The sequence below is a fragment of the Oncorhynchus mykiss genome, chromosome 13 (assembly GCF_013265735.2).
Source record: "Oncorhynchus mykiss isolate Arlee chromosome 13, USDA_OmykA_1.1, whole genome shotgun sequence".
In the NCBI taxonomy this organism is placed as follows: domain Eukaryota; kingdom Metazoa; phylum Chordata; class Actinopteri; order Salmoniformes; family Salmonidae; genus Oncorhynchus; species Oncorhynchus mykiss.
The window spans coordinates 19,701,926-19,727,205 of record NC_048577.1 but is presented as its reverse complement, the minus strand read 5'-3'; the positions used below and the strand labels follow the sequence as shown (position 1 = coordinate 19,727,205).

At 44.3% G+C, this 25,280-nt stretch overlaps 1 protein-coding gene across 2 annotated transcripts; it reads right to left on the bottom strand.

The window, feature by feature from the left end:
• Positions 1-16,698: 16,698 nt before the first annotated feature.
• LOC118936323 lies at positions 16,699-19,012 on the bottom strand. 2 transcript variants are annotated; one of them, XM_036940517.1, is made up of 4 exons: positions 18,842-19,012; positions 17,614-18,680; positions 17,412-17,520; positions 16,699-17,147 (listed from the first exon to the last, which is right to left on the bottom strand). In XM_036940517.1, the coding sequence occupies exons 2-4, from the start codon at positions 18,592-18,594 to the stop codon at positions 17,038-17,040; spliced, it is 1,200 nt and encodes a 399-aa protein (XP_036796412.1). In that variant the 5' UTR covers positions 18,595-18,680; positions 18,842-19,012; the 3' UTR covers positions 16,699-17,037. The 2 variants fall into 2 exon arrangements, with proteins under 2 accessions (XP_036796412.1, XP_036796411.1); XM_036940516.1 differs by having other exon boundaries at positions 17,412-18,680.
• Between the last annotated feature and the right edge of the window lie 6,268 nt (positions 19,013-25,280).

Below are 25,280 nucleotides of genomic sequence, written 5' to 3'. Positions count from 1 at the left end.
TGCCGTGAGGTGGTGCACACACCAATCAGATTACAACACACGCATGATTGGCATGTCTAAAGCCAATGAATTGGCTTAATTAAGGTACCCTTTGTAGTGACACCGCAATGATCCACTCATGTCTATTCTTTATTCTGCGGGGAGGCGGGGCTTGCATACAGTGGCGCGCTTACTCTATAGTGCTTAAGAGATTTATTCCATCTAAAAAAATATAAAATTGGGGAATTATTCAAATGTAACTCTTATTATGTCAATTGCAATTAGGTTAGGGCATTATTATAGCCTATACTGGCTATAATGACTGGCACAGTGAACATACTCATAACAATGATACTGTAGTAGACAGCAAATTTACCTTAAGAATCTATAGCATGCAGGTGGGTCTTTAAAAAAAACTCAAGAAGAAGAAGATCAAAATAGCTGCAAGTTGTGTTTATTGAATTAAATGTGGTGTAATAAAATGAGTTGTGAGTAGGGGGGGTTGTCTCCCTCCCTCTTCTGTTGGCTTTGAGAGTTTATTTAGAAAGTGGGTTGGGGGAGGTGGCAGCAGGGTTTTCCCAATCTCATCTTCTGCACAGTTACTCTTTGCATTTTTTTTTTAAAGGGGAAGCAAAATAGTTTTGCCAGGGCGGCTGTGATCCGTGGGAGGAGAGCCTGTTTTTTCTTAGGCTCATCTACAGCCACAGTACCTGAACAGGTGACAGAGAACAAGGCATGAAATCAGGGTCGTGCTCATTAGGGTACACAGTAGCAAAATATTTTGAAACGGAAAACAAAAACAAGCATTTGTTATTGGCAAGTTCAAGAAAGTTCGTCCCTGTTTTAGTCCGCGGTCTTTCATTTAGTGGCTAATGAATAAGACCCTGATAACTTCATCATAGTCTCCCGTCCTTACATTACAATAGTGTGCTGAAGACAGATGCACATGTTGACTGACAGAAATGAGGACTTACTATCATTGCCAATGTAACAGTATAATTTTAGACCGTTCCCTCGCCCATACCCGGGCGCGAACCAGGGACCTTCTGCACACATCAACAGTAACCCTCGAAGCATCGTTACCCATCGCTCCACAAAAGCCGCGGCCCTTGCAGAGCAAGGGGAACAACTACTTCAAGGTCTCAGAGCAAGTGACGTCACTGATTGAAACGCTATTTAGCGCACACCGCTAACTAAGCTAGCCGTTTCACATCCGTTACACCAAGAGGAGACACCTTGTTCTTCTTCTGGTTCTTGTTATTTCCTCGCTTCTTCTTTCCTGACTTCCTCACTTTTTCTTCATAGCCTCTTCCTTCTCTTTCCTCTTAGTAGAGAGAGAAACAGATATGAGTCGATGCCTCACAATCAAACAGCCCAAATAAAAAAACGATCTACTAGTTCTTGGCCGTCTCACCTGTGTGGAGGTGATGTCCTCGAGGTCTGTGGAGAGGGCGCTGCTGATGGGCTTGGTGCTTTCAGAAAGGTAGCTAATTACCTAGGACTTCTCAGAGATGGCTGAGCTTGCACTGGTCTTTTCCAAACCAGTGCTGTCATCAGCCATCTCCTCTAGGTCCTCTTCTAGGGTTTCCCTCCAAACCAGGAGCTCCTCGGTGAGGGTGACGTCACTCCTTGAGGAGGTTGAGGAGTGTGACCTCCCACTACCACGGCTCCTCCTGGCTCCAAAATGGCATTCGAAACTCCAGTCCTCGGAATAGTCATCTATGACTTGTGTGATGGTGTCCGCCATGCACCTGATGGCTCCCTCGCTACCAGAGCGTGCGGCACGCAGTTGAGCCCGGTTGGAGTCCGAACGCAGGGACAATCTTTTAGCCGCAGTCTTCACGATGGCCTTCACCGCATCCTCCCCACTGAATTGGATGCTCTCCTCCAGGCCAAAGACGACAGAGATGTCAGCATACTTCAGGGCATGCTGGACCTCCACAAAGAGATCCTTCATCAGCCTGAAGGGGTCATTAGCCCTCCTTGTCTGTGGGGACTCTGAGACCTCCAGTCGGCAGATGATGACGTGGAGAATAAACTTCAGAGTCTGGGGGCTCATGACGGTGGCCCAGGGAGTGCTGCAAAGGAGGATGTGCTCCTTGCCTGGTAGGAGGGAGGGAATCTTCTCCAGGGGGTCCTGCCTGTTCTTGGTGGGCATCAGGGAGCTGTCACTCATCTCGGAGACCTCAGCCCACCCCACCTCTTCTTCCAGAGTCTGGGCAGGAGCTGCCCATGCTGCCTGGGTTGAGGTGGAGGGTTTAGGGTATGAGACAGTCATGACACTTACAACCAACCACCTCCTCTTCGTCCTTGGGTGAAGAGGAACACGGAGAGCCAGGGAACCTTTCTCTGGCACCGGAATCCAATCCTAAGAAAACACACTCATATTCTGAACTTTTTCAAAGCCACATCCATGTATAACACTATGCAGTATCTAGTACATTTACTATAATGATAATACACTGGTTATTACACAAGTTATTACATGGTTATTACTGGTGATATGGGCAAAACAGGTTATAAGTGTACCTTTCTGGATGATGAGCCTGGCCTTGTAATCGTCGTTGCAGGTACTGTTCAGGATGTCTCCCACCCTGGTGGTCAGGACCTGGCAGACGGCCCCTAGTCAAATCAAAATGTATTTAATACAGGGGTGTCAAACTCATTCCATGGAGGGCTAAGTGTCTGCGGGTTTTAGTTTTTTCCTTTCAATTAAGACCTAGACAACCAGGTTAGAGGAGTTTCTTACTAATTAGTGACCTTAATTTATCAATCAAGGGTGGAGTGAAACCCTGCAGAAACCCGGCCTTCTATAGAATGAGTTTGACATTTGATTTAAAGTAATTCTTCACACATAACATGTCTCCAAACACTGTATAGAAAAATAAGAAAAAAAGAGGAGAGAAAATTAAAATACCATTACTGACAATAAGAGAAAAGAAAGAAGGGGAATGTGCGGGTGCAAAAGACGGTAAAAACAACATAACTAACCTAGTGCCTCCTTGTTGTCATCGGAGAGGGAGAGGGAGCTGGAGGACTGGAGGGTAACTTTAGTGCCCTTCTTGATAGCTGGCAGGACACCTACAGAAAGAGGATCATAGACATTAGTGGATCCTTCCACCATATATCGTTTTAGAATTCTATCAATAAATCCAGGTATTTTGGAAGTGGAGATGAATACCCACTGTAACTGGTTGTTTGAGTTAGAAGAGTTTGAGGCAGTGCCAACATACCAACTACTTGGCGGCTTAGTTTTTTCACCCCTGACTTAGCCTCCCTAGACCTTCTAGCCTTGATAACCTCTGTGGCCTTCTTTTCTGCCTTTGCTATATTTGCCTCATGGCTGGGCCTGGGGCCTTGCGGGGGCTTCGGCACAAGGTTCTGAGACAAATAACAACAGTGGGGAAATCATATCACCATAGAAACCACATTTTTCACCATAGGCATGATGGTACTGAGTGACATGTCACATAAGGGTTAACCTTAGAATTAGAATCAGAATTAAAATCTGAATTCCAATACTATTAGTTCTAACTAGTAGGTGGTCCATGTGTCTTAATGGCGTTATTATCGCGTTGTAAACTGGTTTTCAACCCTTCGTATTACTAGATTGCAACCAACTGGCCTCCGTGACAACCAGACAGAACTAAAATATGTTTCTTACCTTTCGAGGGCTATCCTGGAGGCAGTCTACCAGGGCTGGCAGGCTTAGTCCATCATGGCCAGCGGAATGGACATCTGCCATTCGAGGGCTATCCTGGAGGCAGTCTACCAGGGCTGGCAGGCTTAGTCCATCATGGCCAGCGGAATGGACATCTGTCTGGAGCACTTGCTCTCCAGCACTAGCTTTGAGGGTCCCAGCCTGGGGTATAGGAACATAAGGAAATACATATAACTTAAGCCCTCCATTATTATGCCCACTTTTCCAACTATAAACCATAACCTTAGAATTACAATCAGAATTCAAATCTGAATTCCAAAACTATTAGTTCTAACTAAACTCTAACTAACAAAAAAAGACACGTCCTCTCACTGTCAACTGCGTTTATTTTCAGCAAACTTAACATGTGTAAATATTTGTATTAACATAACAAGATTCAACAACTGAGACATAAACTGAACAAGTTCCACAAGCATGTGACTAACAGAAATGGAATAATGTGTCCGTGAACAAAGGAGGGGTCAAAATCCAAAGTAACAGTCAGTAACTGGTGTGGCCACCAGCTGCATTAAGTACTGCAGTGCATCTCCTCCTCATGGGCTGCACCAAATTTGGCAGTTCTTGCTGTGAGATGTTAACCCACTCTTAAAAAATTAAATAAGAAAATGTTACCCCACTCTTCCACCAAGGCACCTGCAAGTTCCTGCACATTTCTGGGGGGAATGGCCCTAGCCCTCACCCTCCGATCCAACAGGTCCCAGACATACTCAATGGGATTGAGATCCGGGCTGTTCGCTGGCCATGGCAGAACACTGACATTCCTGTCTTGCAGGAAATCACGCACAGAACGAGCAGTATGGCTGGTGCCATTGTCATGCTGGAGGGTCATGTCACGATGAGCCTGGAGGAAGGGTACCACATGAGGGAGGAGGCAGTCTTCCCTTTAACGCACAGCGTTGAGATTGCCAGCAATGACAACAAGCTCAGTCCGACGATGCTGTGACACACCGTCCCAGACCTTGACGGACCCTTCACCTCCAAATCGATCCCGCTCCAGAGTACAGGCCTCGGTGTAATGCTCATTCCTTTCGACGATAAACGCAAATCCGACCATCACCCCTAGTGAGACAAAACCGCGACTTGTCAATAAAGAGCACTTTTTGCCAGTCCTGTCTGGTCCAGTGTCGGTGGGTTTGTGCCCATAGGCGACGTTGTGCCCGGTGATGTCTGGTGAGGACCTGCCTTACAACAGGCCTTCAAGCCCTCAGTCCAGTCTCTCTCAGCCTATTGCGGACAGTCTGAGCACTGATGGAGGGATTGTGCGTTCCTGGTGTAACTCGGGCAGTTGTTGTTGCCATTCTGTACCTGTCCCCAGGTGTGATGTTCAGATGTACCGATCCTGTGCAGGTGTTGTTACACGTGGTCTGCCATTGCGATGATGATCAGATGTCCGTCCTGTCTCCCTGTAGCGCTGTCTTAGGCGTCTCACAGTACGGACACTGCAATGTGTTGCCCTGGCCATATCTGCAGTCCTCATGTCGCCTTACAGCATGCCTAAGGCACGTTCATGCAGATGAGCAGGGACCCTGGGCATCTTTCTTTTGGTGTTTTTCAGAGTCAGTAGAAAGGCCTCTTTAGTGTCCTAAGTTTTCACAACTGTGACCTTAATTTCCTACCGTCTGTAAGCTGTTAGTGTCTTAACGACCGTTCCACAGGTGCATGATCATATTGTTCATGGTTCATTGAACAAGCATGGGAAACAGTGTTAAAACCCTTCACAATGAAGATCTGATATTTGGATTTTTACGAATTATCTTAAAAATACTTGGTCCTGAAAAAGGGACGTTTCTTTTTTTGCTGAGTTTAGTAGGTGGTCCATGTGTCTTAATGGCTTTATTATCGCGTTGTAAACTGGTTTCCAACACGTCATATTACTAGATTGCAACCAACTGGTCTCCGTTACAACCAGACGTTTTGCAACAGAACTATAAGACGTTTTCTTACACATTTTTTTTTATCACTTATGAGACTTACTTTTAGAATAATTTTTCTCAACGGTTTATGATTTCTATCCATTGTGCTTTCAGGCACCCTTCAGATTGGACCTGACATTTTTTTAAATAAACAAATACATTTTAAAATACATTTCAAACATTTTTTTTACAACATCTTGGCCAGTGATGCTGTACTCACACAGAATGTCTTCTTTGTCCACTCAAAGTGATTTATTTGAACATGAGGATGACTGTCCTTTGCAAAGCATCAACTCAACTGAGGCAAAAGCAGCGCACTGAACATTTTCTTGAGTTCGTTTACGTCATAGGCTTCTATATTCCATCGTACATTATGACGTCAACTACAAAAGCACAGAGCGACCACTCGGGGAAATTAATGCATTGTTTCTGATCACATACGATATCTGAAAAATGTTTACAATGTAACCCAATTAATTTAGGTTCAGTGAGGTTTTATCGTATTATATGGATAAATGATGCCCTCTGTTGGCCATAACTGATATATTATAGTCAAATAAATCAAATCATTGATGGGTTTGGTGAGGGAAGACAGATGTAGTAAGCTGATATGATCAGGGCATGCACACATATTGCCCATGAATGAATAAATGTTTTAAGCCAAATGTTTATTTGTCCAAGACAGTCATTGTTACGCCTTTGCCCAAATTGCCCAATATAGCTTCATGTCACACATCTATCATAATTTATACAAACTGGACGAATGCAGGCTGTTGGTTTGTAAATGTTGTAAATAAATATGTATATAGTATGCATATTATTATTATTATTGTTTCATTCACTTATCTTTTTGACCTGCACTGTTGGAGTTCAGATCTTCAGAATTTCACTGTACCCTACAATTACATCTGCGATCGACTAACAAACTAATCTAATCGACTGGTTCCGAGAATGACATTTTGGGTCAAGTTAGGCCCTACAAATGTCTTGCTCGTTATTAATTTGAGCCAACGTTATTTCTGAATATTCACCTTGCATTTGGAACCTATTTCCCTTTATAGCACTTTGCTGTCACAAAGTTTGAATGAGGAGGCGGCTGCCATTGTTTGTGCGGAGAGTGAGGCATGATTCCTTGTTCAACTTGATTGAATCGGGCAACTGGCTAACTACTGTAAACTGAGTTGCAGGGTGGTCGCTGGTCCAATCCTTGTTTCTAGTTAGGTAAATTGTAATGATTATGTGCTTGCGTACTGTCCAGCTTTGGCGATGTGCGTGCGGCCTGCTACTAGCATTATTAGCAGCTAGCTAATGCTATGTAGACGAGTGTTTCCCAAACTCGGTCCTAGGGACCTCAGGGGGTGTTCGTTTTGGTTTTTGCCGTAGCACTACACAGCTGATTCAAATAAGCCTCAAGCTTTGATCGAGTCAGCTGTGTAATGTTGGGGGGGAAACGTGCACCCCTTGGAGTCCCAAACCGAATATGGAAAACCCTGTGCTAGACGGTGATGTTTCAAACACAGAGAGAGCAGTGTAACATTACACTGTTTTCAAATCAATCTGCTTCTGATACTGAGATTTTTATAGTTGAATCCTTAGGATCTGCTGTGATTGATACTGCATGCACACGGACAGTGTGTGGTGAAAATTGGCTTGATAGCTATGTCAGTGAACTGAATATGAAGGAAGTACAAAATATGATTGATACACCAAGCATCAGAGCTTTCAAATTTGGAGATGGGAGAATTGTCCATTCTACCAAGAGAGTTAAGATACCAGCAAAAATTGGTCAGACTAAGTGTCACATTAAAACAGAGGTGGTCCCTACAGATATCCCCTTACTATTAAGTAAAGCTTCCCTCAAGAAGGCAGGGGCTGTACTAGACATTAAAAAAATGACAAGGCAGTAATGTTTAAACAACCAGTGACTCTTGAACTTACTACCTCGGGCCTCTATTGTGTAAACATTTTGGACAAAGACATCACACAGAGTCCATGCAAAAATGAGATTCTGACTGACACGGAGCACATGAACACAAAAGAAAAACACAAAGTATTGTTACAACTTCACAAACAGTTTGGACATGCTACAGTTGACAGACTTCAAAAGTCACTCAGGAGTGCAGGGAATAATGATGATGAGAGTATTTCCATTCTACAGCAGATAGTTAACAGTTGTGAGACATGTCAACAATACAGCAAACCTAAGCCCAGACCAGCTGTTGGTTTGCCACTGGCTTCCAAGTACAATGAAACAGTGGCTGTAGATCTACATGAGTTAGGTCCAAGTGTGTGGTACCTTCACATAATCGACCACTTCACACGCTTCAGTGCTGGAAGCATTGTGAATACAAAGAAACACAGTGAAATCGTCAAGCACTTCATTAATTCCTGGATATGTGTGCATGGCCCGCCCCAGAAATTGTACAGTGACAATGGAGGAGAATTCAATAATAATGAAATAAGAGATATGGCAGAGAACTTCAACATGGAAGTAAAGACAACTACTGCATACAGTCGATGGAGCAATGGACTTCTGGAGAGACACAATCAAACACTCACAGAGATCATGCTGAAAGTGAAGCAAGACAATGGATGTGACTGGAACACAGCCCTAGATTGGGCTTTTATGGCAAAAAACTCAAGACAAACAAAGTTGTTCGTAAACCTGAAATCACAACAAGTGACTTTAAAGTTTCAGCATGTTGGAAAAGATGACTCTTTGAAACTAGTTGTCTTCAGTGATGCTTCGCTAGGGAACCTTACAGATGTAGGCACACAAGGTGGACATCTAATCGTGTTAATGGGTGAAGGAGGAAGATTCTCACCTATCTGTTGGCAGTCAAAAAGGATCAGAAGGGTTGTCCGAAGCACACTTGCTGGAGAAACACTTGCTCTTGCGGATGGAATTGACAATGAGATCTTTCTTGCAACTCTGTTCTCAGAGCTTACCACTGGTGAGACAAAACGGCACATTCTCCCTGTAGTTTGTGTCACTGACAACTACTCATTAGTTGATGCTGTGAAATCAACCAAGTCTGTCACAGAGAAAAGACTTCGTCTTGAGATTAGCAGCATCAAGGAACTTATTCAAGCACAGAGAATCCAGCGGATTCTGTGGTCGACCACAAAGGAACAGCTTGCTGACTGTCTGACTAAAAAAGGAGCATCCGCTCTTGTGCTCCTACAGGCTCTCAGTAATGGAAAGTGGACTCTATCTCTACTGCAGAGATAGCCTGCAAAGTAATGTCATACTTTCCAGGTCCATACCCAAACAGTTCGAACTACTAACTTTAAAAATTACTCTCTCCAGAAATAAGTCTCTCACTGTTGCCGCCTGCTACCGACCCCCCTCAGCTCCCAGCTCTGCCCTGGACACCATTTGTGAATTGATCGCCCCCCCATCTAGCTTCAGAGTTTGTTCTGTTAGGTGACCTAAACTGGGATATGCTTATTAACACCCCGGCAGTCCTACAATCTAAGCTAGATGCCCTCAATCTCACACAAATCCTCAAGGAACCCACCAGGTACAACCCTAAATCTGTAAACAAGGGCACCCTCATAGACGTTATCCTGACCAACTGGCCCTCCAAATACACCTCCGCTGTCTTCAACCAGGATCTCAGCGATCACTGCCTCGTTGCCTGTATCCGCTACGGGTCCGCAGTCAAACGACCACCCCTCATCACTGTCAAACGCTCCCTAAAACACTTCTGTGAGCAGGCCTTTCTAATCGACCTGGCCCGGGTATCCTGGAAGGATATTGACCTCATCCCGTCAGTTGAGGATGCCTGGTCATTCTTTAAAAGTAACTTCCTCACCATCTTAGATAAGCATGCTCCGTTCAAAAAATGCAGAACTAAGAACAGATATAGCCCTTGGTTCACTCCAGACCTGATTGCCCTCGGCCAGCACAAAAACATCCTGTGGCGGACTGCAATAGCATCGAATAGTCCCCGCGATATGCAACTGTTCAGGGAAGTCAGGAACCAATACACGCAATCAGTCAGGAAAGCAAAGGCCAGCTTTTTCAAGCAGAAATTTGCATCCTGTAGCTCTAACTCCAAAAAGTTCTGGGACACTGTAAAGTCCATGGAGAACAAGAGCACCTCCTCCCAGCTGCCCCTGCACTGAGGCTAGGTAACACGGTCACCACCGATAAATCCATGATAATCGAAAACTTCAACAAGCATTTCTCAACAGCTAGCCATGCCTTCCTCCTGGCTACTCCAACCGCGGCCAACAGCTCCCCCCCCGCAGCTACTCGCCCAAGCATCCCCAGCTTCTCCTTTACCCAAATCCAGATAGCAGATGTTCTGAAAGAGCTGCAAGACCTGGACCTGTACAAATCAGCTGGGCTTGACAATCTGAAACTATCTGCCGCCATTGTCGCAACCCCTATTACCAGCCTATTCAACCTCTCTTTCATATCGTCTGAGATCCCCAAGGATTGGAGAGCTGCCGCAGTCATCCCCCTCTTCAAAGGGGGAGACACCCTGGACCCAAACTGTTACAGACCTATATCCATCCTGCCCTGCCTATCTAAGGTCTTCGAAAGCCAAGATAACAAACAGATCACTGACCATCTCGAAACCCACCGTACCTTCTCCGCTGTGCAATCTGGTTTCCGAGCCGGTCACGGGTGCACCTCAGCCACGCTCAAGGTACTAAATGATATCATAACCGCCATCGGTAAAAGACAGTACTGTGTAGCCGTCTTCATCGACCTGGCCAAGGCTTTCGACTCGGTCAATCACCATATTCTTATCGGCAGACTCAGTAGCCTCTGTTTTTCTAATGACTGCCTTGCCTGGTTCACCAACTACTTTGCAGACAGAGTTCAATGTGTCAAATCGGAGGGCATGTTGTCCGGTCCTCTGGCAGTCTCTATGGGGGTACCACAGGGTTCAATTCTCGGGCCGACTATTTTCTCTGTATATATCAATGATGTTGCTCTTGCTGCGGGCGATTCCCTGATCCACCTCTACGCAGACGACACCATTCTGTATACTTCTGGCCCTTCCTTGGACACTGTGCTATCTAACCTCCAAACGAGCTTCAATGCCATACAACACTCCTTCTGTGGCCTCCAACTGCTCTTAAACGCTAGTAAAACCAAATGCATGCTTTTCAACCGTTCGCTGCCTGCACCCGCACGCCCGACTAGCATCACCACCCTGGATGGTTCCGACCTAGAATATGTGGACATCTATAAGTACCTAGGTGTCTGGCTAGACTGAAAACTCTCCTTCCAGACTCATATCAAACATCTCCAATCTAAAATCAAATCTAGAGTCGGCTTTCTATTCCGCAACAAAGCCTCCTTCACTCACGCCGCCAAACTTACCCGAGTAAGTTTCCTACCGATCCTCGACTTTGGCGATGTCATCTACAAAATAGCTTCCAATACTCTACTTAGCAAACTGGATGCAGTTCATCACAGTGCCATCCGTTTTGTTACTAAAGCACCTTATACCACCCACCACTACGACCTGTATGCTCTAGTCGGCTGGCCCTTGCTACATGTTCATCGCCAGACCCACTGGCTCCAGGTCATCTACAAGTCCATGCTAGGTAAAGTTCCGCCTTATCTCAGTTCACTGGTCACGATGGCAACACCCACCCGTAGCACGCGCTCCAGCAGGTATATCTCACTAATCATCCCTAAAGCCAACACCTCATTTGGCCGCCTTTCCTTCCAGTTCTCTGCTGCCTGTGACTGGAATGAATTGCAAAAATCGCTGAAGTTGGAGACTTTTATCTCCCTCACCAACTTTAAACATCTGCTATCTGAGCAGCTAACCGATCGCTGCAGCTGTACATAGTCCATCGGTAAATAGCCCACCCAATTTACCTACCGCATCCCCATACTGTTTTTAGTTATTTACTGTTCTTCTTCTTCTGCACACCGGTATCTCTACCTGTACATGACCATCTGATAATTTATCACTCCAGTGTTAATCTGCAAAATTGTAATATTCGCCTACCACCTCATGCCTTTTGCACACAATGTATATAGACTCTTTTTTTTCTTTTTTCTACTGTGTTATTGACTTGTTTATTGTTTACTCCATGTGTAATTCTGTGTTGTTGTCTGTTCACACTGCTATGCTTTATCTTGGCCAGGTCGCAGTTGCAAATGAGAACTTGTTCTCAACTAGCCTACCTGGTTAAATAAAGGTGAAATAAAATAAAAAATAAAATAAAAAATAGTAAACTTTGTTAAACTGGAACCTTGTCGTTGTGTCATTTCGAGTTAACACATGGCCCTGTACAGCAGATGTTATCTAGAATTGAGATGAATCTAATGAATAAGTTGCTTTGATGTAAGCTTGAATGAAGAACAGACACATTTGGGCTAATTAGCTAATATCATGTCATCCGGTGAAGCTCCCTCAGACTACCCAAGTTCCCTAAACGCAACCACATTTAGAAGAAGAATTGCTTCCTGAATTCCTAGTGTAGCAATAAGCGCCCTCCTGATAATCACATTTCCATGAATACCAAGGGGAACATGGCTTTAAAATACACACTTCCACCATCCTCCCTCCAAAGGAATTGCAAAGCAATGCGATGTGACTAATAATTTATTCTGCAATGGTAGTGAGTGTATTGTCGGAGGGGGGCTAGGCCGATCTGACCCTGATCAGGTCTGTGATTCAATAAGATACAGATTAAAAGGATCACCAGCACTGCTGTGTTAACCTCAAATGGATTACAAACAGATTTAACACTGTACACCAACATAACCCCGGATGCCCTTGCATTTGCCTAGGCATTAACAGAAAATACACACATAAACGATACACGGTATGTCCATGGGATTGGTTTAAGCCTCACTTTCCCAAAGTAGATGAACCAACCAGATCCTCTTTTCTGGGGAACTGATCGAAACTGATATGGGACCAGTATAGTTAGTGTGGCATCAAAATGAAACCATCTGACCTATTACTATTACACCTGTGCCACTTTGGTACAATAGCCACTTTGGTACAATCATTCCTGTACATTACCAGACACCAGTGATCCTAGAAAACAAGTGCAACCAAGACAACCGCTCTGGTGAAATGGTTGCCCGGGCTTGTTTATCATAATAAAGGGCAAGGCCCTGTTCACCTGACTAGGTGGAGAATTAGATGTGGGGGGCGTGGCCAACAGTGCCTTCTCCGACCAACATTTTTAGAGGCCCTCTCATGGCAGCAGAAACAAAATGTTGCTGTTTTAAAACAATGTTGTCTGCTATTCGCAGTTCTAGACATTTTGCCATGGGGAAAAGAAAGCATTTTACAGTTTAATTAAGCTAGTTTCCTGCAATTCTACACATTTTGCCATGGCTTGTGTTGTGTTCCTATGCTACACTTCATGACCAAAAGCTTGTCAAACATCTCATTACAAATCATGGGCATTGTTATAGAGTTGGTCCCCCCTTTGGTGCTATAACAGCCTCCACTCTTCTGGGAAGGCTTTCCACTAGATGTTGGAACATTGCTGCGGGGACTTGCTACTTGCTTCCATTCAGCCACAAAAGCATTAGTGAAGTCGGGCAATGATGCTGGGCGATTAAGCCTGGCTCGTAGTCGGTGTTCCAATTAATTCCAAAGCTGATCGATGGAGTTAAGGTAAGGGCTCTGTGCAGGCCAGTCAAGTTCTTCCACACCAACCTCGGCAAACAATTTCTGTTTGGAACTCTCTTTATGCACGGAGGCATTGTCATGCTAAAACAGGAAAGGGCATCGTATAGAATGTCATTGTATGCTGTAGCGTTAAGGTTTCCCTTCACTGGAACTAAAGGGCCTATCCCGAACCATGAAAAATAGCCCCAGGCAATTCGTTATTCCTCCTCCAAACATTAGTTGGCACTATGCATTGTGGCAGGTAGCGTACTCCTGGCATCCGCCAAACCCAGATTTGTCCATCGGACTGCCAGCTGGTGAAGCGTGATTCATCACTCCAGAGAATGCGTTTCCACAGAGTCCAATGGCGGCAAGCTTTATGCCACTCCAGCCAATGCTTGGCATTGTGCATGGTGATTTTAGGCTTGTGTGCGGCTGCTCGGCCATGGAAACCCCCTTCATGAAGCTCCCGACAAACAGTTATTATGCTGACGTTGCTTCCAGAGGCAGTTGGGAACTCGCTAGTGAGTGTTGCAACTGAGGACAGATTTTTTTTGACTCGCTACAACACTCGGCGGTCCCGTTCTGTGAGCTTGTGTGGCCTACCACTTCACGGCTGAGCCGTTGTTACTCCTAGACGTTTCCAATTCACAATAACAGCACTTAAAGTTGACCGGGGCAGCACTAGCAGGGCAGATATTTGACAAACTGACTTGTTGGAAAGGTGGCATCCTATGATGATGCCACGTTGAAAGTCACTGAGCTCATCAGTAAAGGCCATTCTACTGCCAATGTTTGTCTACAGAGATTGCATGACTGTGTGCTCAATTTTTATACATCTGTCAGCAGAGGATGTTGCTGAACTGTCCGAATCCACTAATTTGAAGTGGTGTCCACATACTTTTGTATAGTGTATCTGAGTGACTCAAACACTATAACAAAATCAATTGGGGGCCCCATGCCAAGACATTTGGGGAATTTTAGGGGAAACATTGCAATGTTGTTTTTGTAATATTATCACCCCTCTAGTATGTGATGTCTCTGAAACAATACAGTTATACTGATCTGTAGCATCCTGTATCTGGGCAAATATTGGATTGCTTTGTGAGTAACTTTAACTAATTGCCATTCCATTTCCGCTTTATTCCGTGCTGTAATGTAAAGTGCTTCCAAAATAATATGAACAACAGACTAGAAGGGAGCTCGTAGTAGCTGCAGTAGGGCAGGATACTGGAGTTTTAGACTTGATATGTCAGGTCATGGAGTTGCTCCCAGTAGCTCAGCGTCTTCAGGATAATGGAGTGGAACCTTTAGCACAGGGCAGGCCTCTGCTGATTGCTACAACCAACCAACCACAGTGAGAGAGTCGGTATGACGAACAGATAGACAGAACCTCCGAGATGCAGAGACAGACAGACAGGCAGACAGACACAGACATCAGGACAGGTTTATGATATCCCTCCCTCCTTCTACGGTCCTTATTGTGGCATTCAGCAGTTTTGTACAGCAGAAGCACGCCACAGCCAAGCCGGTGTAAAACACAAAGACTTAATCTGACAACATCACAAAGGCATATTAGTTTACCATTCATTCACAGTTCACCTTAGCATGGATTGCCATAACAACAGCAAGTAGCAGGGATGATGAGAAAGAAGTGAGGTTTACACAGCTGTGTGTAAATGCCAACTGTCACTTTTACTGAGCTGTAATGTTCAAATGTCCCATCCGTGTGTGTGTGGTAATCTGGTATAGTGTTTAATTTCAAAACAAGGTCATGAGGATGTGTGAAGATCAGACAATTGTTTTCTAGAGACTTAGTGTTTCACTCTCTGTATGGTGAGTGCATTTCCTAGATAAGGTTAAAATAAATTACTTGATTTCTCACTCAACACACCCTGTGCTGGTGAAATCTACCCAGCGCTTTCACTTGGTGGTACATGTCTCTAGTCTGTTCTATTCTAGCGTTTATAATATTAACAATAATTAGCCTAAAATGCAAGGTAATTTATTCCTTGAAAAGTAGTCCCCAAAAAGACTGAAAGCAGATGCTTGAGGCAGAATACTTCACTTTTTTTTTTATAGTCAGCCATAATACCTCTTCCATAATAAAATGTTTGAGATCTTTCGCTCTCATCTTTTGGAGTAAAGCCAACCCAAGGGACACCCATTTCTGACTACAATATTCTAACGGCTGTAGCATGCCTTCACTAGCAAAAAATAATACATCTGAAGGACAAATAACCTGCGTTGTATAGGCTACAAAGAACTGGCTGAGGATGTAATTATGTAGGCTTTTGCCTGTTTCGGTTTGTGTGATGGCACTTAGCACGATTTCAGGCCAATATGCTAATGCCTATGGCTGCTACCTGTACAACAGGCTCTCGCGCTGCAGATGATGCTCCAGTATCTGTCACCAATTCAAATGTCAGTTCAATCCTATGTCTTGCAGTGCAATGTGACAGAAGAAGGCTATTCAAAACATTGCAACGATTGTATAACGATATATGCAATGGAGGCCGCGCAAGCGAAGAGGCTACAAGGTGTCCTCTTATTTCTGTGGGTAAAACTGTAGGCTGCAGAAAAATAACAGGGTTTGTAACCTATTTCGGCTATTTTCTTTTTTGGTTGCCTTCCCTTTCCATTGAGGGGCTTATTCGCTTTCCGGAAATATGCAAATGAAGACCACTGTATTAATTCGACAAGAGAGAAATGAAGCAGTATCAGCACCGCTGTCGCCGAGTAACCTCTGATGAAGATTATAACAGAACATGGCCAAGATGTTCAAATGTTCATAAATGACCAGCATGGTCAAATAATAGGTCTGGGACAGGTAGCACGTCCGGTGAACAGGTCAGGATTCCATAGCCGCAGGCAGAACAGTTGAAACTGGAGCAGCAGCACGGCCAGGTGGACTGGGGACAGCAAGGAGTGATCATGCCAGGTAGTCCTGAGGCATGGTCCTAGAGCTCAGGTCCTCCGAGAGAGAGAAAGAAAGAGAGAATTAGAGAGAGCATACTTAAATTCACACAGGACACCGGATAAGACAGGAGAAGTACTCCAGATATAACAAACTGACCCTAGCCCCCCGACACATAAACTACTGCAGCATAAATACTGGAGGCTGAGACAGGAGGGGTCAGGAGACACTGTTGCCCCATCCGATGATACCCCCGGACAGGGCCAAACAGGAAGGATATAACCCCACCCACTTTGCCAAAGCAAAGCCCCCACACCACTAGAGGGATATCTTCAACCACCAACTTACCATCCTGAGACAAGGCCGAGAATAGCCCACAAAGATCTCCGCCACGGCACAACCCAAGGGGGGGTGCCAACCCAGACAGGAAGATCACATCAGTGACTCAACCCACTCAAGTGAGGCACCCCTCCTAGGGACGGCACTCTATAGTGCTTTAGAGATTTATTCCCTCTAAAACAAAATGTAAAATGAGGGAATTATTATTCAAATGTAACTCTTATTATGTCAATTGCAATTAGGTTAGGGCATTATTATAGCCTATACTGGCTATAATGACTGGCACAGTGAACATACTCATAACAATGATACTGTAGTAGACAGCAAATTGACCTTAAGAATCTATAGCATGCAGGTGGGTCTGTAAAAAAAAAACTCAAGAAGAAGAAGATCAAAATAGATGCAAGTTGTGTTTATTGAATTAAATGTGGTGTAATAAAATGAGTTGTGAGTAGGGGGGGTTGTCTCCCTCCCTCTTCTGTTGGCTTTGAGAGTTTATTTAGAAAGTGGGTTGGGGGAGGTGGCAGCAGGGTTTTCCCAAACTCGTCTTCTGAACAGTTACTTTTGCTTTTTTTTTTTGCAGGGGAAGCAAAATAGTTTTGCCAGGGCGGCTGTGATCCGCGGGAGGAGAGCCTGTTTTTTCTTAGGCTCATCTGCAGCCACAGTACCTGAACAGGTGACAGAGAACAAGGCATGAAATCAGGGTCGTGTTCATTAGGGTACACAGTAGCAAAATATTTTGAAACGGAAAACAAAAACAAGCATTTGTTATTGGCAAGTTCAATAAAGTTCCTCCCTGTTTTAGTCCGCGGTCTTCCATTTAGTGGCTAATGAATAAGACCCTGATAACTTCATCATAGTCTCCCGTCCTTACATTACAATAGTGTGCTGAAGACAGATGCACATGTTGACTGACAGAAATGAGGACTTACTATCATTGCCAAGAGGAGACACCTTGTTCTTTTTCTGGTTCTTGTTATTTCCTCGCTTCTTCTTTCTTGACTTCCTCACTTCTTTCTTCATAGCCTCTTCCTTCTCTTTCTTCTTAGTAGAGAGAGAAACAGACATGAGTCGATGCCTCACAATCAAACAGCCCAAATAACAAAACGATCTACTAGTTCTTGGCCGTCTCACCTGTGTGGAGGTGATGTCCTCGAGGTCTGTGGAGAGGGCGCTGCTGATGGGCTTGGTGCTTTCAGAAAGGTAGCTAATTACCTGGGACTTCTCAGAGATGGCTGAGCTTACACTGGTCTTTTCCAAACCAGTGCTGTCATCAGCCATCTCCTCTAGGTCCTCTTCTGGTGTTTCCCTCCAAGCCAGGAGCTCCTCGGTGAGGGTGACGTCACTCCTTGAGGAGGTTGAGGAGTGTGACCTCCCACTACCACGGCTCCTCCTGGCTCCAAAATGGCCGTCGAAACTCCAGTCCTCGGAATAGTCATCTATGACTTGTGTGATGGTGTCCGCCATGCACCTGATGGCTCCCTCGCTACCAGAGCGTGCGGCACGCAGTTGAGCCCGGTTGGAGTCCGAACGCAGGGACAATCTTTTAGCCGCAGTCTTCACAATGGCCTTCACCGCATCCTCCCCACTGAATTGGATGCTCTCCTCCAGGCCAAAGACGACAGAGATGTCAGCATACTTCAGGGCATGCTGGACCTCCACAAAGAGATCCTTCATCAGCCTGAAGGGGTCATTAGCCCTCCTTGTCTGGGGGGACTCTGAGGCCTCCAGTCGGCACATGATGCCGTGGAGAATAAACTTCAGAGTCTGGGGGCTCATGATGGTGGCCCAGGGAGTGCTGCAAAGGAGGATGTGCTCCTTGCCTGGTAGGAGGGAGGGAATCTTCTCCAGGGGGTCCTGCCTGTTCTTGGTAGGCATCAGGGAGCTGTCACTCATCTCGGAGACCTCAGCCTCCCCCACCTCTTCTTCCAGGGTCTGGGAAGGAGCTGCCCGTGCTGCATGGGTGTTCGGCACAGTGTTGTCCTTCATGGAGGTGCTGGGGACTACCTCTTCTTCATCCAGGCAGGGTCTGGGCAGAAAACCGTCCAGAGTCTGGGCAGGAGCTGCCCATGCTGCCTGGGTTGAGGTGGAGGGTTTAGGGTATGAGACAGTCATGACACTTACAACCACCTCCTCTTCGTCCTTGGGTGAAGAGGAACACGGAGAGCCAGGGAACCTTTCTCTGGCACCGGAATCCAATCCTAAGAAAACACACTCATATTCTGAACTGGTTCAAAGCCACATCCATGTATAACACTATGCAGTATCTAGTACATTTACTATAATGGTAATACACTGGTTATTACACAAGTTATTACATGGTTATTACTGGTGATATGGGCAAAACAGGTTATAAGTGTACCTTTCTGGATGATGAGCCTGGCCTTGTAATCGTCGTTGCAGGTACTGTTCAGGATGTCTCCCACCCTGGTGGTCAGGACCTGGCAGACGGCCCCTAGTCAAATCAAAATGTATTTAATACAATAATTCTTACTAATTAGTGATCTTAATTCATCAATCAAGGGTGGAGTGAAACGCTGCAGAAACCCGGCCTTCTATAGAATGAGTTTGACATTTGATTTAAAGTAATTCTTCACACATAACATGTCTCCAAACACTGTATAGAAAAATAAGAAAAAGAGAGGAGAGAAAATGAAAATACCATTACTGACAATAAGAGAAAAGAAAGAAGGGGAATGTGTGGGTGCAAAAGATGGTAAAAACAACATAATAACTAACTTAGTGCCTCCTTGTTGTCATCGGAGAGGGAGCTGGAGGACTGGAGGGTAACTTTAGTGCCCTTCTTGATAGCTGGTAGGACACCTACAGAAAGAGGATCATAGACATTAGTGGATCCTTCCACCATATATCGCTTTAGAATTCTATCAATAAATCCAGGTATTTTGGAAGTGGAGATGAATACTCACTGTAACTGGTTGTTTGAGTTAGAGTTTGAGGCAGTGCCAACATACCAACTACTTGGCGGCTTAGTTTTTTCACCCCTGACTTAACCTCCCTAGACCTTCTAGCCTTGATAACCTCTGTGGCCTTCTTTTCTGACTTTGCTATATCTGCCTCTCGGCTGGGCCTGGGGCCTTGCGGGGGCTTCGGTACAAGGTTCTGAGACAAATAACAACAGTGGGGAAATCATATCACCATAGAAACCACATTTTTCACCATAGGCATGATGGTACTGAGTGACATGTCACATAAGGGTTAACCTTAGAATTAGCATCAGAATTAAAATCTGAATTCCAATACTAGTAGTTCTAACTAGTAGGTGGTCCATGTGTCTTAATGGCGTTATTATCGGGTTGTAAACTGGTTTTCAACCCGTCGTATTACTAGATTGCAACCAACTGGCCTCCGTGACAACCAGACGTTTTGCAACAGAACTAAAAGCTTTTTCTTACCTTTCGAGGGCTATCCTGGAGGCAGTCATCCAGGGCTGGCAGGCTTAGTCCATCATGGCCAGCTGAATGGACATCTGCCTTTCGAGGGCTATCCTGGAGGCAGTCTACCAGGGCTGGCAGGCTTAGTCCATCATGGCCAGTGGAATGGACATCTGTCTGGAGCACTTGCTCTCTATCACTAGCTTGGAGGGTCCCAGCCTGGGGTATAGGAACATAAGGAAATACATATAACTTAAGCCCTCCATTATTATGCCCACTTTTCCAACTATAAACCATAACCTTAGAATTACAATCAGAATTCAAATCTGAATTCCAAAACTATTAGTTCTAACTAAACTCTAACTAACAAAAAAAGACACGTCCTCTCACTGTCAACTGCGTTTATTTTCAGCAAACTTAACATGTGTAAATATTTGTATTAACATAACAAGATTCAACAACTGAGACATAAACTGAACAAGTTCCACAAGCATGTGACTAACAGAAATGGAATAATGTGTCCGTGAACAAAGGAGGGGTCAAAATCCAAAGTAACAGTCAGTAACTGGTGTGGCCACCAGCTGCATTAAGTACTGCAGTGCATCTCCTCCTCATGGGCTGCACCAAATTTGGCAGTTCTTGCTGTGAGATGTTAACCCACTCTTAAAAAATTAAATAAGAAAATGTTACCCCACTCTTCCACCAAGGCACCTGCAAGTTCCTGCACATTTCTGGGGGGAATGGCCCTAGCCCTCACCCTCCGATCCAACAGGTCCCAGACATACTCAATGGGATTGAGATCCGGGCTGTTCGCTGGCCATGGCAGAACACTGACATTCCTGTCTTGCAGGAAATCACGCACAGAACGAGCAGTATGGCTGGTGCCATTGTCATGCTGGAGGGTCATGTCACGATGAGCCTGGAGGAAGGGTACCACATGAGGGAGGAGGCAGTCTTCCCTTTAACGCACAGCGTTGAGATTGCCAGCAATGACAACAAGCTCAGTCCGACGATGCTGTGACACACCGTCCCAGACCTTGACGGACCCTTCACCTCCAAATCGATCCCGCTCCAGAGTACAGGCCTCGGTGTAATGCTCATTCCTTTCGACGATAAACGCAAATCCGACCATCACCCCTAGTGAGACAAAACCGCGACTTGTCAATAAAGAGCACTTTTTGCCAGTCCTGTCTGGTCCAGTGTCGGTGGGTTTGTGCCCATAGGCGACGTTGTGCCCGGTGATGTCTGGTGAGGACCTGCCTTACAACAGGCCTTCAAGCCCTCAGTCCAGTCTCTCTCAGCCTATTGCGGACAGTCTGAGCACTGATGGAGGGATTGTGCGTTCCTGGTGTAACTCGGGCAGTTGTTGTTGCCATTCTGTACCTGTCCCCAGGTGTGATGTTCAGATGTACCGATCCTGTGCAGGTGTTGTTACACGTGGTCTGCCATTGCGATGATGATCAGCTGTCCGTCCTGTCTCCCTGTAGCGCTGTCTTAGGCGTCTCACAGTACGGACACTGCAATGTGTTGCCCTGGCCATATCTGCAGTCCTCATGTCGCCTTACAGCATGCCTAAGGCACGTTCATGCAGATGAGCAGGGACCCTGGGCATCTTTCTTTTGGTGTTTTTCAGAGTCAGTAGAAAGGCCTCTTTAGTGTCCTAAGTTTTCACAACTGTGACCTTAATTTCCTACCGTCTGTAAGCTGTTAGTGTCTTAACGACCGTTCCACAGGTGCATGATCATATTGTTCATGGTTCATTGAACAAGCATGGGAAACAGTGTTAAAACCCTTCACAATGAAGATCTGATATTTGGATTTTTACGAATTATCTTAAAAATACTTGGTCCTGAAAAAGGGACGTTTCTTTTTTTGCTGAGTTTAGTAGGTGGTCCATGTGTCTTAATGGCTTTATTATCGCGTTGTAAACTGGTTTCCAACACGTCATATTACTAGATTGCAACCAACTGGTCTCCGTTACAACCAGACGTTTTGCAACAGAACTATAAGACGTTTTCTTACCTTTAGGGGGCTGTCAATGGGGCAGTCTACCAGGGCTGGCAGCCTTAGTCCATCATGGTCAGTGATGTCTGTCTGGAGGACCTGCTCTCCAGCACTAGCTTGGAGGGTCCCAGCCTGGGGTATATGAACATAAGGAAATACATTTAACCTTAGCCCTCAATTAATTATGCCCACTTTTTCAACTATAAATCATATCAATGTGTTTTTACAGCATATAGGTTATACTACCAAGAAGATAGCCTCATTACATATCAAGAGGGATAGCCCCAGAATGAACAAACATTTTTTTATCACTTATGAGACTTACTTTTAGAATAATTTTTCTCAACGGTTTATGATTTCTATCCATTGTGCTTTCAGGCACTCTTCAGATTGGACCTGACATTTTTTAAAATAAACAAATACATTTTAAAATACATTTCAAACATTTTTTTTACAACATCTTGGCCAGTTATGCTGTACTCACACAGAATGTCTTCTTTGTCCACTCAAAGTGATTTATTTGAACATGAGGATGACTGTCCTTTGCAACGCATCAACTCAACTAAGGCAAAAGTAGCGCACTGAACATTTTCTGGAGTTCGTTTACGTCATAGGCTTCTATATTCCATCATACATTATGACGTCAACTACAAAAGCACAGAGCGACCACTCCGGGAAATTAATGCATTGTTTCTGATCACATACGATATCTGATTTTTTTTTACAATGTAACCCAATTAATTTAGGTTCAGTGAGGTTTTATCGTATTATATGGATAAATGTTGCCCTCTGTTGGCCATAACTGATATATTATAGTCAAATAAATCAAATCATTGATGGGTTTGGTGAGGGAAGACAGATGTAGTAAGCTGATATGATCAGGGCATGCACACATATTGCCCATGAATGAATAAATGTTTTAAGCCAAATGTATATTTGTCCAAGACAGTCATTGTTACGCCTTTGCCCAAATTGCCCAATATAGCTTCATGTCACACATCTATCATAATTTATACAAACTGGACGAATGCAGGCTGTTGGTTTGTAAATGTTGTAAATAAATATGTATATAGTATGCATATGTAACAGTTGTTAAAGTACTATGTGAATTTCACCAGGTTCATATTTTAATATGTCGTGTTGATTTGTTATTATGCATGCCTGCATCCTGGCTGAAGTGGAGTGTGTTCTTACGTCTTGCCTTGCGTGCTCAAATCATTTTGATGCACTGAGAGAGGTAGTCACGCTTTTTATGTCTTCAGAAAAGTTTGATTATTTTCAGTACAAAGTCATACACACAGTGTTTTGTTCATGAATAATGATGTGTATTTAGAGGTTACTCATAAGTGAATGGTATTGTTAAGATGCACTTGTAATTGTACTTTTTAGGATGATATCAACATTCTGAATTCAACATGTGGTTAATAGCTGGCTAAGGTATTAATTAGCAGGCTATTTATTGTATGTGTGAGCGATGGCTAGCTCCTCGAATGATCCCAGTCCCTCCTATTGTGTATCTGCTGTAGAAAGAGGCTACGATTCGCAGAACAAATGTGCTCTACAAATGTTTGATTTCCTTTTGGATGCAGAGAGTGAGTTCTGCTTGATTAAAACTACCTGATCTCCAAAGTCCACGTCTATAGTCTCAATCAACCACACACAACGCAGAGTTACAGCGGTGCAGTATAGCACCGGTTACACATATTCTTATTATTGTTTCATTCACTTATCTTTTTGACCTGCACTGTTGGAGTTCAGATCTTAAGAATTTCACTGTACCCTACAATTACTACTGAATAAAGCTATCAGTGTTGTCAAACAAGAAATGATGCCTACAATTTAGTTTATGGCAGCTGGCGAAATCCCGCCTTCTTCGTTGTCATTTTCAAGATCGGCATTAAATTAGACGGTTCGTTTTCAGGCCGGTTTGGTGAGATTGCCTTTAAAATTGACCAATAGTGGCCACGAATACACGTGCTTCTAGACTGCCCCTGTGAACCTAGCTAGCAGTGATACTCGAAGCCGATTTTAATTGCATAAAAAATGTCCAGTATTGAGTAATTTTCAATATCTGCATCAATTGTAAATAAGAAATGCTCACAAATAGCAGCCATGTTCGAGTATATTTTTGATAAAAGCTTTGCGAAAACCTTATGCAATCTGGCTAGCTAACACATTTAGCATTGCGTCAAGCTAACGCTAATACTAGCACGGTCGTGTCAGTTAGTAGTTAACTTCTGCTAGCAGTGTGTCGCAGGTTGGTTCCGATAATTACATTTTAGGTCAAGTTAGGCCCTAGAAATGTCTTGCTCGTTATTAATTTGAGCCAACGTTATTTCTGAATATTCACCTTGCATTTGGAACCTATTTCCCTTTATAGCACTTTGCTGTCACAAAGTTTGAATGAGGAGGCGGCTGCCATTGTTTGTGCGGAGAGTGAGGCATGATTCCTTGTTCAACTTGATTGAATTGTGCAACTGGCTAACTACTGTAAACTGAGTTGTGTGGGATTCTGTGTTTCACATTATAGCCATTACCATATGATTAATTATTATCTGATGTTGGTTGTGTGAGGTATCTGCATTTGTGCACTGGAGCATCCATTATGAGATTAAACAACTGCTTGCTACTTGCCTGTTTGTGTGTGTGACGACAACTGAATAACATGGTGTGACTTGCATGTTGCAAAACTGTAGATAACAGCCCAGCAGATGCGTTGTCCTTGTGTTTGTATGTAACAATATTGAGCACATGGTGTGACTTGCTGTATCTTACAAAGTTGTGGTTAAGCAGGCATAGGGAGGCGTGGTCATCACGAGGTTTAACTGAGATGGAAAAATACTGAACAACACAATAACAGGAACTGAGCAACTGTTATAACTAGGCTGCGATACCAGAACAGTAATAATCTATACATCAACAGAGGGAGGACTCCAAGAAGCGCCAAGAGGCGGTGACCCGCCTGGGCTGGAACTATGTCCATCACAGTATAAGAACAACACTACTGTTTACGTACATACTGTCAGTTCTCTGTTCTCCCCTGGGTGGTATTACAGCGAGCCCGTATATAAGAAAGTTGCATTTGCCATTTATTACTTAGCTAATAAAAAATACATAGTATACAATCGGTGACTCGTTGTTATATTTATACCAGATTCGAATTTACGCAACTCTAACAGTTGCAGGGTGGTCGCTGGTCCAATCCTTGTTTTTAGCTAGGTAAATTGTAACGATTATGTGCCAAATGTATTCGCTTCCCATTTTGCGTACTGTCCAGCTTTGGCGGTGTGCGTGCGTCCGGCTACTAGCATTATTAGCAGCTAGCTAATGCTATGTAGGAATAAACATTAGACGAGTGTTTCCCAAACTCGGTACTAAGGACATCAGGGGGTGTACGTTTTGGTT

Excerpts from the sequence above, each read along its gene's own strand:
- LOC118936323 (XM_036940516.1), bottom strand. The coding sequence starts at position 18,594 with ATGACTGTCTCATACCCTAAACCCTCCACCTCAACCCAGGCAGCATGG. Across the intron at positions 17,148-17,411 it reads GTCTCCTCTTGGCAATGATA|GTACTGTGGCTGCAGATGAG; the intron begins GTAAGTCCTCAT and ends TCACCTGTTCAG.